Source organism: Notechis scutatus, chromosome Z (genome assembly GCF_049901735.1).
Source record: "Notechis scutatus isolate UNSWTSFEM ecotype Mainland chromosome Z, rNotScu1.2, whole genome shotgun sequence".
Lineage (NCBI taxonomy): Eukaryota > Metazoa > Chordata > Lepidosauria > Squamata > Elapidae > Notechis > Notechis scutatus.
In genome coordinates, this window is record NC_142025.1 from 64,175,022 (window position 1) to 64,188,908 (window position 13,887).

Below are 13,887 nucleotides of genomic sequence, written 5' to 3' on the forward strand. Positions count from 1 at the left end.
CCTTTATATTATTCATAAATTACTTAGATGAGGGAAGGGGAAATTAACAAATTTGCAGATGATATTAAGCTGGCAGGAATAGCTAACACCCAAGAAGATAGGCTCAAGATCCAGATGGATCTTGACAGACCAGAACACTCAGTCCTATCTAACAAAATGAAATTCAATGTAGAGAAAAGTAAAGTCTTATACTTAGGCAAAAAAACCCAAAAGTAAACACATAGACTGGGTAAAACCAGGCTTAACAGTAGTAACTGTGAGAGGGATCTTGGAGTCTTAGTGGACAACCAGCTAAATATGAGTGTGCAGCAGCAACCAAAAAAAACTAATGCAATCCTAAATTGTATTAACAGAGGGATACAATCAAGATCAAGGGAGGTACTAATACCACTCTATAAAGCCTAAAACCACACCGAGAGTACTGTATCCAGTTTTGTTCACCACATTATAAAAAAGATGTTGAGACTGTAGAAAAAGTACAGAGAAGAGCAACCAGGATGATTAGGGGACTGGAGGCTAAAACATACAATGGAGGAACTGGACTTGGCTAGTCTAGTAAAGAGAAGGACCAGGGGAGACATGATAGCAGTCTTCCAATATTTGAGGGGCTGCCACAGGGAGGAAGGGGTCAAGCTATTTTCTAAAGCGCCTGTAGGGCAGACAAGGAATAATGGATGGAAATTGAACAAGGAGAGATTTAACCTGGACAACCAGCTAACTATGAACCAGCAGTGTGCAGTGGCAGCCAAAAAAGCCAATGCAATCCTAAATTGCATTAACAGAGGGATACAATCAAGATCTAGTGAGATACTAATACCATTCTATAAAGCCTTAGTAAGACCACACCTAGAATACTACGTCCAGTTTTCGTCGCTACATTATAAAAAAGATGTTGAGACTCTAGAAAAAGTGCAGAGAAGAGCAACCAGGATGATTAGGGGATGGAGACTAAAACATATGAAGAACAGTTACAGGAACTTGGCATGGCTAGAGAAGAGAAAGCCCAGGGGAGACATGATAGTAATGTTCCAATGTTTGAGGGGCTGCCATAGAGAGGAAGGGGTGAAGCTATTTTCAAAGCGGAAGGCCAGACAAGAAATAATGGATGGAAACTGATCAAGGAGAGATTTAACCTAGAAATAAGGAGAAATTTTCTGACAGTGAGAATAATCAACCAATGGAACAGCTTGCCTTTGGAAGTTGTGGGAGCTTCATCACTGGAGACTTTCAAGAAGAGATTGGACTGCCATTTGTCAGAAATGGTATATGGTCTGGGTGGGTGGGGGAGGGCCGGACTAGATTACCTACAAGGTCCTTCCAACTCTCTCAATTTGTTAACCATTCGTCTGAAATGTTATAGGGTTTCCTGCCTGAACAGGGGTTAGAGTAGAAGATCTTCCAAGGTCCCTTCTAACTCCTGTTCTGTTCTGTTATGTTCTGCTCTGCTATGCTCTATTCTATTCTGCTTCTGTGGTTTTGGTACATATCCCTAGTATTTTAAATAAGTACATTATATACAATATTTACTTAAGATGTGTATAAACATATAAAGGCATATATTCACAAAAATCAGTAAGTAGTCTTAACATAGGGAATCTCTGACTTACAATGGTTATTGGGATTGGAATTTCTATTACTAAGTGATGGTTACTTAACAAGTGGCCTAAATTGAGGATTTACCTATACTTCATGACAATTCTATGCAAAGTACAAAACAAATAATACAACCTTCCATAACAGTAGGAATTGATAATGAATACAGGAAACAAAGGGGCGTTGGTAGACTTACTAGTGAACGCCCTTTCTAAACACGCTGTAAGAGAGTCCAGCACTGGGATATGACTCCACCCTCTAATGTCATCAAACTGAGTCTGCCTCTATAGAAAGTCAGCCTCTGCTGAGAGCCCCAGTTTTCTGACTCAGCTCTTTGACATTAGAGCTGGTGTGTCTAGATTTCTCTAGGCTCTCTAGAGCAGGGGTCCCCAACCACCGGTCCGCGGACCGGTACCGGTCCAGCGGAACAAGTCCTACCGGTCACCGCTGGCTTGCTGGCGCCGCCATCTTTTTTGATGAAAAAGTGCTTCCGGTGAGCTTTTCTGGGTAGAAAGCTCACCGGAAGCACGCTTTCATCAAAAAGATGGCGGCGCAAATAGCTTCCGTGAGCTTTTCCAGGTAGAAAGCTCACCGGAAGCACGTTTTCATCAAAAAAGATGGCGGCAAGCGCTTCGTGAGCTTTTCGGGTAGAAAGCCATTTCTACCCGGAAAAGCTCACCGAGGCGTTGCCATCTTTTTGATGAAAAAGTGCTTCCGTGAGGTCACCGGAAGCACTTTTTCATCAAAAAGATGGCGGCGCCCAGCTGATGCCGGTGCCGGGCCGCGGCACCCAGCTGATGCCGGTACCGGGCGCGGCGTAAAAAGGTTGGGGATCACTGCTCTAGAGCAGTCTGTAGATTACCATAAAAAGCAGGAATACAGTAAACACAACAGAATACCATCAGCGCAGCTCCCGGGGCTCCAGTAGAGCTGCGCCTGCAAGCGCTGACATTAACAATTGTGAGTGTGGCCTGGGAGAGCGGCAAAGAGCCTCCCACGCCATTCCTTACCAAGCGCAGCTCGTTAGCAGCTAATTGTCCATGAGACCTCTTGTGTGGGTCTTGCGCAGTGCGCGTCTCCTGGAGCACAAATTACAAGCCACACAGCCAGAAAGAAGCAGCAGCAATATTCGGCTGGCTTCCCTGAGGTCCCTCAGCTGTGCTAGGCTACGATTGTGATCATGCCCATCAGCTGTTGTTCGGGGCCTTGCACAGGACCCCCCTAGGCTCAGAGGCAGCATTACTTCTAAAATTCACTCTCGAAGCAGTGTGGTGGAGAACTTATCAGTTTTAAATTACCTTTGTGCGACAGTCCTCTGTAATGAGATTACAGTTGTCAATGATATCTGGAAAATGTTCAAAAAGGTTTGAGAAATGAGTATGTGCAAATCAAACAATGCAAAATTTTAATTTACCCATCTACCAGTAAAATATTTGTAAACCACTCAAAATAAGGCAAAATCCCTAACTTTGACATTATTATTAGTTAAAATTACTGTAAATATAATGGCATTCAAGTGTAAGTCTACATGAAATACCCAGATTCATGAAAGGAAATCAGTTTTGACTACCATTTTTTCACAAATCCAATGTCCTTATTAAAATGGGATTGTTTATGCTATAATCCACTACACAGAATCTAGAAGAATATAATGGTGATAAATGTAAAACAATAGTTAAAAATGTAACATATCACAACCAGACCAAACAATGCACCAGAAGGAAAATCCAAGATTTTTCCCTTCTGCTATGTGTTTTCAGTCATAGGTGTTCTTGAGTTTCATGAGAGTTATGAATCTTTTTTACAAGAAATCTATAATACTCACTATGACATGTTGGGCATCTTTTGCCATTATGGGTAAACCTACTTAGCGTCATATCAAAGTCTGTAATTATCTGTAAACAGTATATAAAGAAATATATCATGAATGCAAAATAAAACTAAATATTTGAAATGTAAAATCTAAAAGAAAAATCAGTGTTCTACTTATAGGTTTTGCTCTCATTTAATTTTAAGTGCACTGAAGCTTTTGTATTATACCCAAAGTTGCTTTTTCAAGAGGCAACTGCACTTTTTGATTCGCTTCTCATCCTAGAAGCTTCTTCAGTTTCTTCAGAGCTGAAGAAGTTTCTTGGATGAGAAGTGAAATGTCTTTAAAGAAAAATCAGAAAGTCCAGTTGCCTCTTGAAAAAGCACCTTTGGGACAACCATGACCTGAATGACTGAGAATCTCCACAGACATTTAGCAATTATGTATTATAGTAAATTTTAGCAAATATTGAAGTAATATTTTAGCAAAATAAAGATCTACACAAAATAACCAAATATTCTGAAAAGCTTTGGGAATCCTTCGATATGATCTTGTATGACCTGAACGTTGTCCGTCTCATTCACTGCTTGGTATGAAGCTGTTTTCTTATGATTTATTTTGGAGGATTTATTTAATGGAAAGCAATACTATATGTAAATATTTTACATATAACAGATAACAGATAATCAGAGTTGGAAGGGTCCATCTAGTCCACCATTTCTGACAAATGGCAGTCCAATCTCTTCTTGAAAGTCTCAAGTGATGGCGCTCCCACAACTTCAGAGGGCAAGCTGTTCCATTGGTTGATTATTCTCACTGTCAGAAAGTTTCTCCTTATTTCCAGGTTAAATCTCTCCTTGTTCAGTTTCCATCCATTATTCCTTGTCTGGCCTACAGGCGCTTTAGAAAATAGCTTGACCCCTTCCTCCCTGTGGCAGCCCCTCAAATATTGGAAGACTGCTATCATGTCTCCCCTGGTCCTTCTCTTTACTAGACTAGCCAAGTCCAGTTCCTGCAACCCTTCATTGTATGTTTTAGCCTCCAGTCCCCTAATCATCCTGGTTGCTCTTCTCTGTACTTTTTCTACAGTCTCAACATCTTTTTTATAATGTGGTGAACAAAACTGGATACAGTACTCTCGGTGTGGTTTTAGGCTTTATAGAGTGGTATTAGTACCTCCCTTGATCTTGATTGTATCCCTCTGTTAATACAATTTAGGATTGCATTAGTTTTTTTTGGTTGCTGCTGCACACTGCTGACTCATATTTAGCTGGTTGTCCACTAAGACTCCAAGATCCCTCTCACAGTTACTGCTATTGAGCCTGGTTTCACCCAGGCTATATGTGTACTTTTGGTTTTTCTTGCCTAAGTGTAGGACTTTACTTTTCTCTACATTGAATTTCATTTTGTTAGATATGGCCCAGTGTTCTGGTCTGTCAAGATCCATCTGGATCTTGAGCCTATCTTCTTGGGTGTTAGCTATTCCTGCCAGCTTAATATCATCTGCAAATTTGGTAAGTTCCCCTTCTATTCTCTCATCTAAGTTGTTAATGAAGATATTGAAGAGTACTGAGCCTAAGACGGAACCTTGTGGCACCCTACTGCTTACTTCCCTCCATGTAGACTTAGACCCATTAGGGACTACTCGTTGAGTATGGTTTGTCAGCCAGTTGCGAGTCCATCTAGTGGTGGTGCTATCTATTCCACTTTTTTCTAGCTTACTAAGAAGTAGGTTGTGGTCTACTTTGTCAAATGCCTTGCTGAAATATAAATATATTATATCCACAGTATTTTTGCTGGTCTACTAATTTAGTCACTGTGTTGAAGAATGAAATAAGATTGGTTTGGCATGATCTGTTCTTAACAAACCCGTGCTGACTGCCAATTATTACTTTACTTGTTTCTAGATGTTGACAGATCTGTTTTTTTAATTATCTTTTCCAGTATCTTCCCGGGTATTGATGTTAGGTTGATTGGTCTATAGTTTCCTGGGTCTGTTTAATAGTTTTATTTGATCATATTTTGGAATATTATTTTTTAGCAATTCTTGAGGAGAGGGAGTGACTTTTTTTGGCATCAATTAAGCTTTTCTAAAACTCTAAGAGCACCTAACCAACTTTTCCTTCCTTCCACTATATAAAGATCTGTAAATGCTTTTTTTTTAAGAATATGTTCTAATCACAGCTAGATTAATAAACCAATGTTCAAATCTCATAATTTTTTACCAATAAGTATGGCCTTATCATTATATTTGGAACATTGCCAATTTTTTTAAAAAGAAACATTTTCAATAAAGAAAAAGAAGAAATATAGAATTGTTTCTATCAAAAATTTGAGATGAATTTTGGATGAGGAGGGCGGAGCTTGCGTCATAGCGGTACAGCATGCGATCTTTAAGCTCTAAGATCGCTGCTGATATCTCCATTGCAGGATGGTCCCAATGGACCTAAACCGTCCTGTAGAGATGGTGACAGAGGAGGGCACATCCTGTCAATCCCAGGGACATTGCAAAGTCCCTGGTAGATCCAGGAGAAGCCCTTTTTTCCCGCGGTGGAGAGGCAGCTATTAAAGCTGCTGAAGCTGGGTCAGCTCCGGAACGGAAGAAAGCTGGAAAGAAAGTGTGTCAGTTTGGTGAGATAATTTTCTACTTATTTTTTTTCTGGAGAGAACACCCTAAAAGACTAAAAATTAAATTTAAAAGTGAAGATAAAAGTGCTCAAGCGGCGACATTAAGCACAAATTAAACCTGAAGGTTTTTTTTCCTTTTTATTGGAACTTTGGATTTTGTTAAAACTTTTTAACTTTTAAACTGGTCTGGTCTTTCCTTTTTAATTATTTTTTCCCTTCAAAATAACTCTTTGGAAAAGTTTTTTATTCTCTTGCTTTTTCTTTTTAATAATTTTAGATTCTTTATATTTTTATTATTCCTGATTTTAATATTAGAGGGGAAGGAAAGGAAAGGGAAACAAGTAGCGCTGCCACCTGGAGGCTTGGATACATTGTTTTCCTTTCTTTCTTTCTTGTTGATACATTTGCTGTTACATTCAAGGACTCTGTGCTTTTCATTGAAAAGATAGTGGGAAGAGCATGTAGATTGTTTGCAGGTGCTCTTCTGTGGAACTACTGATAGCTGGAGTCTGGATTTGAAATTGAAGAAAGAAGATTGAAGTGACCTTGAAAAGAGAACTGGAAATTTTGTTTTTTGATTTAGTAAAGAGCCTCAAACATATAGTGGCAGTGCTTTGCTTGTTGACAGAATTGCATTTTCTCTTTCCTTTTTTTTTCTATTCCCCCCCACCCCCAGTTGGATTTTTATATTTGGACTTATGCAAGAATAAGACTACTCCCCCCCCCGCATTGTTTTACATCTTCGGCAAGGGGAATATACAGATCTCTGTCTTTTTAAATCTTTTCTTAATTTTTTTCTTTTTTCATCCTTTTTCCATTTTATATTTTTTCTTTTTTTTTTTTCCTACATAATTGGAACCAATTGGATTAAGGTATTCAAGTGCTTGAAGATTTTTCCCTTCCCTCTTTTATTTTTAATTATTTTTTCTTTCTTTTTTTACTGGAGTGGCAATTGGCTGCTCTTGCTTTTTCTTTTCAATTTTTCTATTGTACTTTAAGATGAGCAGAAAAATACCAGCCTCAGCTTCTTCAATCCCGACTTCTTCTTTCTCACCATCTGGAGGACAACGATCAATACAGGTGAAGTGACACTGCAGTTGATTATGCAAGAAATTCAAAAGATACAAGTAAAAACAGATAATATTGAAAAGAGAACGGAGAATATTGAGCAAAGAACGGAAAAGACGGATGAAAACATAGAAAATATTCAACAGATGATGATGCAATACGAGGACAGAATTAAGAACATTGAAGAACAAGATGTACAAAGAGATAAGGGCAGATCTCTGCAATCATTAGGATGGGAAATTGATAGATCAGAATTCTATCTTAGATTTCAAAATATAGAAGAAGAAAAGGGTGAAAACCTTGCTGAAATGATGACAGAAATCCTGGCAGAAGCATTAGAGGTAACTAAAGAGAAGATGATGGATGGAATGGACGAGGTTTTTCGTTTTTATACAAGATATGCGATGAGAAATAAACTGCCAAGAGAAGTTCATATCAGATTTCCTAAGAAAATAATAAAGTCACAAATATTGCAGGCGGCAAGAGAAAAAACACTAAAGTACAAGGGTAAAGAAATAATGGTACTAAAATAGGTACTGAGAAGAATGAGAGAGATAAGAAGAGAATATTTATTTTTGACCAAAGAGTTACTTAAGAAAGGAATAAATTACAGTTGGCTGATACCCAAAGGTCTCATGTTTACCTGGCAGGAACAAAGACACAGAATTGATACAGTTGAAAAAGTTGAGTTATTCTATCTGGAATATTTTAGAGGAAGGGGGGAAGATACAAGAAAAGAAGAGTCATTAATTGAATTTCAAGAGGAATGTACAGCAGTAATTGAAAAAGAGGAAGGAGCCGTAGGTGGTGTACCCAGAGAACAACGAGAACCAAGATCTACTAGAGCAACAAATCCTTCTTACAAAGTCTAAAATGGATGAGAAAAAATTGATTACAATTAATATAAATGGGCTTAATTCAGCTATTAAAAGAAGAAAAGTATTTCATAAGTTAGAGAAATTAAAATTTGATATAATCTGCCTACAAGAAGTACATATTAAAAAACAACATGATTATATATTGAAACAACAAAAAATTAGGGAAATTATTTACAGCGTTAACACATTGTAAAAAAAGGAGTGGTGTTATAGATTAGAGATACAATCCCTGTGGAACAAATATATACAGATGATGATGGAAGGATTTTGATGGTGGAGATAATGGAAAATAATCTAAGGACACTTTTAATAGCAATCTATGCTCCAAATGATAATCAAGAAGATTTTTTACAGGAAATTACATAAGAAAATAATTGAACTGGACTATGCTAATATCTGTCTGATGGGAGATTTTAATGGAATAATAAATAACAAATTGGATTATAAAACACAAAAAACAGCAAAGAAAACTAGAAAGACATTGCCAAAATCCTTCTTTCGAATGGTAGATGAGATAAACTTAAAAGATGCATGGAGAGAGAGAAATGCGGAAAATAAACAATATACCTTTTATTCAAATAGACATGCATCATGGTCTAGAATAGATATGATATGGATGTCAACAAAATTGCTTTCTAACATACAAGACATTGAAATAGAAGCAAGTACTTGGGCAGATCACAATCCAATAACACTTGTATGGAAAGGACAAAAAAGGAGATCTAGATGGGCTTTAAATAATACGATATTAAAGGAAAAAGACTTTAAACAGAAAATTGAGAGAGAATTGACTTTTTTCTTTAAAGAAAATACAAAAGAGGACACATCATTACAGAACCTCTGGGACATGATGAAGGCTTATACAAGAGGTTTGATAATGGACTATACAAGGAAAAGAAATATAAAACAGAAAAAAATCTTTAAAATATTGGAAGATGACTGCAGGAAGTTGGAAAAAGAACTATAGAAATTTCCACAAAAAAAGGACATTAAAATTAAAATGGACATAACTAAGCATAAAATGGGGCTAATGGAAAAAGAAGAAATAGCACAAAAAATTAAAAATGCTAAGCAGAACTATTTTGAAGATGCAAATAAACCAGGCAGATGGCTAGCATATAAATTGAGAAAGGAAAGAGACTCAAGAAGAATAAATCAAATGATAAACGAACAAGGACATATATGCTTTGGAAATGCAGAGAAGAAAAAAATTATTCAAGATTACTATGGAAATCTGTACCATCAAGAGAATGTTCAGGAAGAAAGAATTCAATAATACTTACAGGAAGCAAATTTGCCCCAGATACCCAAAGATATTGAAACAACGTTAGAAAGTAATATAACAATGATGGAATTAACAGAAGCTTTAAAAAAGCAAAACATTGGGAAAGCACCAGGTCCGGACGGTTTGCCGGTGGAATTTTATAAGACATTCCAGGAAACATTGAATCTTCACTTATTAGAAATTATGAATGAAGTTATGACAAAGAAGAGAATACCTGAAACATGGTCAGAAGCATATATATAACACTTGTACTGAAGGAGGACACAGACCCACAGCAAGTTAAAAATTACAGACCTATATCACTATTAAATTCAGATTATAAAATTTTTGCTTCAATTCTGGCAGAAAGACTGAAAAGATATTTAAACAATTTTATTCATCCTGATCAAAATGGATTTCTACCGAAGAGACAGATTAAAGATAATATGAGAATAATTTTAGATACATTGGAATACTATGAGGCACATCCTGAAAAACAAATGGCTCTGATGTTTATAGATGCACAAAAAGCCTTTGATAATGTGAATTGGCGTTTTATGCTGTTACAATTGGACCAAATGGGCTTTGGTAAAAAATTTACTCAAGCCACCGAAACGATATATCATAAACAAACTGCAAAGGTTATGATAAATGAAGAGTTAACAGACTTTATAGATATAAGAAAAGGGACCAGACAAGGCTGTCCACTGTCGCCTCTGTTGTTTGTGTTAACACTGGAAGTGCTGAATAGGAACATCAGAGAAGAAAAAGAAATAAAAGGAATGAAAATGAAAAAAGAAGAGTATAAATTACAAGCTTTTGCAGATGACCTGGTATTTATGTTAGAGGATCCATTGGAGTCTGCACCTAAACTGATAGAAAAGATAGAAGAGTATGGGAAAGTATGGGAAAACAAAGATTTTAGCAAAGAACATGTTAGTAAGACAAAAGAAAGAATTGGAGGAAGTTTTGGGGATCCAGGTCACAAACAAGGTTAAGTATTTAGGAATACATATAACACCAAGATGTAGCACACTTAAGGAGGACAATTATCTCAAACTTAAACAACAGATTGCGACAGATTTGATAAAATGGAAAAATTTACAATTATCACTGATTGGGAGAATATCTACAATTAAGATGAATGTATTGCCTAAAATCTTATACTTATTCCAGACAATTCCAATCAGATTAGGGAAAGAATTTTTTGAAGATTTAAACAGAATAGTGCTAAAATACATTTGGCAGGGGAAGAAAGCGAGAATAAAACTTAAATTGTTACAAGATGGAAGAATAAGAGGAGGATTTGTTTTGCCCAATTGGGAATTATACTACCAAGCGACAAATGTGATGTGGGTAAAGGAGTGGATAACATTAAGGAATACTAGACTTTTGAATTTAGAAGGACATGACTTGCTGTTAGGGTGGCATGCCTTCCTCTGGTATAAGGGAACTAAAGCACAGGGGTATTTTAGAAGACATTCTATTCGAGAAGCATTGTTTCTAAACTGGGAGAAGATAAAAAAGCAATATTATTTAAAAAGTCCACTATGGTTATCTACTATTGAAGCTTTTTCCTATCCAATAATATATAAAAAGGAACAAACAGTTAGATATGGTGAGATGTTGAATGAAAAGGGTGAACTTAAATCTATGCAAGCGTTGAAAGAACAAGGTGTAAAAATGAATTGGTTTTCATATTTGCAAATACAATCTAGATTTGATAAAGATGTCAAAACAGAAGGTATCTATGACAAGTTGACTGATTTAGATAAAATTCTGACAGGTACTGATGAAAAAGTAATCAAAAACCTTTATGGACATTTGCTATAGTTTAAATTAGAGGAAGAACAAGTAAAAGAAACAATGATTGCGTGGGGGAAAAATTTCGGATATGGGATTGACTTAGATAAATCGCAAAAATTGTGGTCTCAAAATTATAAAATGGCAATGTCAGGTATGTATAAAGAAAATTTGTATAAGATGTTTTACAGGTGGCACTTACCCCCGATGACAATTGCCAGGATGTTCAAGGATAAATCAGATAAATGTTGGAAATGTCATCAGATACCTGGTTCATATTACCACATGTGGTGGACATGCTCGGATGCAAAAAGATATTGGACTATAATCCACACATGGTTGGAAAAAGTGACAAAACAACACATAAACCTGAGATATTTTTACTGGGAATTATATCGGAAATATATTGTAAAGAATTGAAATATTTGATTGTAAATGTTTTAACAGTGGCTAGAATTGTATTTGCTAAGAACTGGAAAAATGAAAAAATACCTATGCAGGAGGAAATTATTAAGAAAATCATGAACTGTGCCGAAATGAGTAAATTGACATTTGAAATTAGAGAACAGGAGGATAAACAATTTTATATGATATGGGATTTATTTTATCAATGGTTAGATAAAAAGACATGGTAAAGAAATAGACTAGTAAGCCTTACAATAAAAGTTAATAGATTGATATAGAATACAATATAAAATATATAACCATTGGATGAATGTGTAAGATTTAATCATAATGAAAATTAGAATATCTTGTATAAAATGATGGAAAAATAGTCAAATGAATGTTTAATAATTGATATTATATAAGCACAAGCCAGATCGATAAGGTAAGAATTTATATAACTTGTGAGTAATGGTAAAAAAAGCATAGCACAAAAGATTGTAACCAACTGACACACTGTATGTATATAATTGAAAGATGGTTTTATATTTTTATGTTTTGTTCGTATGTTTGTTGTAAAAAATAAAAACTTTGTTTTTTTAAAAAAAATTGAGATGAATTTTGTAGATAAATTAAGATGTAAGAGAACTTGAAATAAATCAAATTTTATAAGCTTATTTTAGTAGTCTGTATGTTGTTCTGAGAGCCAAGCTAGTGGTTAAGGTGCCATTCTAGAAACTATTTTAAAAATATAGTCCCTTAAAATCTGACTTTTAACAATACCTGTATCTTTGCTAATTTCAAAGATAGTGTGATAAAATACAAATCAATGACAACCTACTCTGATGCAGTCTCACTGGTGCTAAGCAATCAATATAATGGACTCTCCCTCAAAGAAAACACGCAGACACATAGAAAAGAAGCATCATCAAATCTCCTTAAAAAAGTAGCACCACCAAATACTTCTGTGATAGATAGAAAAATACCCAAAACCTCCCTAGGAAAAAAAGGCGAGTGCTGGTGATAGGAGATTTAATTCTCAAGGGAAGCAGCTGTCTGTAAACCAGACAGTCAATCCAGAGAGGTTTGTTGTCTCACTGGAGCAAAAATCAAAGATGTTGCTGAGAACCTAACCAAAATAATAAAACCCACAGATTACCATCCTTTTCTACTACTACCTATAGGGATGAATGACACAAAAAAGGACTTAAAAGCAATATTGAGTGATTACGAGTAGCTAGGCAAGAAAGTGAAGGACTCACAAGAATTTTTTTCAGCTGTACTGCCAATGACAGGATAACATCCAGTAAGAGAACAAAGATTTATAGAAGTGAACAACTGGCTAAAGGGTTGGTGCGGCCAAAAAAACCTTTGGATTCCTGGACCATGGTCTATACTATCTCCATGATAGGCTTTTGCCAAGGGATGGGCTGCATCTCACAAAGACTGGGAAGAATGTTTTTGGGAAACAACTGGCTCAACTTATCAGGAGGGCTTTAAACTAAAATTGAGAAGGAAGGGTGACCAATCTTTAGGATCCCCCGGAACTAATTCCAAGCAAAAACCCTTAAAAAGCAAGTCAAATAATGACATAAGAAGGGATGGAAAGGAAGACAAACTCAAGCACCAAATAGGAGACACAGGAGGCATACCCAGAGTCAGATCTCAAGTGCCTATATACAAATGCCACAAAGTCTGGGGAACAAACAGGGTGAACCTGAACTATTAATACATGAAGGTAGATATGATATAGTTGGAATTACAGAAACTTGGTGGTACGAAACCCATGACTGGAACATACTGATAGGATAGAAATTGTTCAAAAAAACCCAGACCCCATAAAAGAGGAGGTGGAGTTGCACTGTATGTAAAGGACCACTATATTGCTACAGAAATGCATGAAACCAAAGATAAAACCCACATATGGGGGGGAAAAAGAATGACATGGCCATAGGTGTATACTATAGGTCACCCAATCAAGCAGAAAAAAATAGATGTCCTTTTTGCTAACTAACAAATATAGATAGGAAAAACACTAAAATAGTAAAGGGGTCTTCAATTACCCTGACATCCATTGGAAAACTAATTCTGCACCAAGTGAAAAATCAATAGGTTCCTAATCAAACTAGCTGACAACTTTGCTGTCCAAAAGGGAGAGGAAGGAACTAGAGGGACAGCCATACTGGACTTAATTCTTATAAACAGAGAAGTGATAGAGGGAGTTGAAACTGCAGGAACCTAGGGTGAGAGTCAGGGGTGAGTTTAAAAATGTTTTCTACCATTTCAGAGAGCTCACTTTGCGCATCTCAAACAGTGCTCAAACACCGTTTTCTGTATCAACGCTGGTGAGCTGTGTAGGCATGTCTATTGCACACATGCGCCAAATGCGCATATTGTGCATGGAGGATTCAGAGACTGCCCTCTTTATCAATTATGGTGAGCTGTGCTGTTTTTTAGTT

At 36.3% G+C, this 13,887-nt stretch overlaps 1 protein-coding gene across 10 annotated transcripts in view; it reads right to left on the reverse strand.

Moving 5' to 3' along the window:
• Positions 1-13,887, reverse strand: part of NT5C3A (5'-nucleotidase, cytosolic IIIA) — a 118,353-nt gene that overhangs the window by 24,188 nt on the left and 80,278 nt on the right. Inside the window, exons 3-4 of one of the 10 annotated variants that reach the window (XM_087946222.1) lie at positions 3,419-3,488; positions 2,892-2,938 (exon numbers count right to left, since the gene is read on the reverse strand). The exons of the other annotated variants lie outside the window; for them this stretch is intronic. Coding sequence (XP_087802348.1) covers positions 2,892-2,938; positions 3,419-3,488 — 117 coding nt within the window. The remainder of the gene's footprint in view (positions 1-2,891; positions 2,939-3,418; positions 3,489-13,887) is intronic. 10 annotated transcript variants of the gene reach the window in all.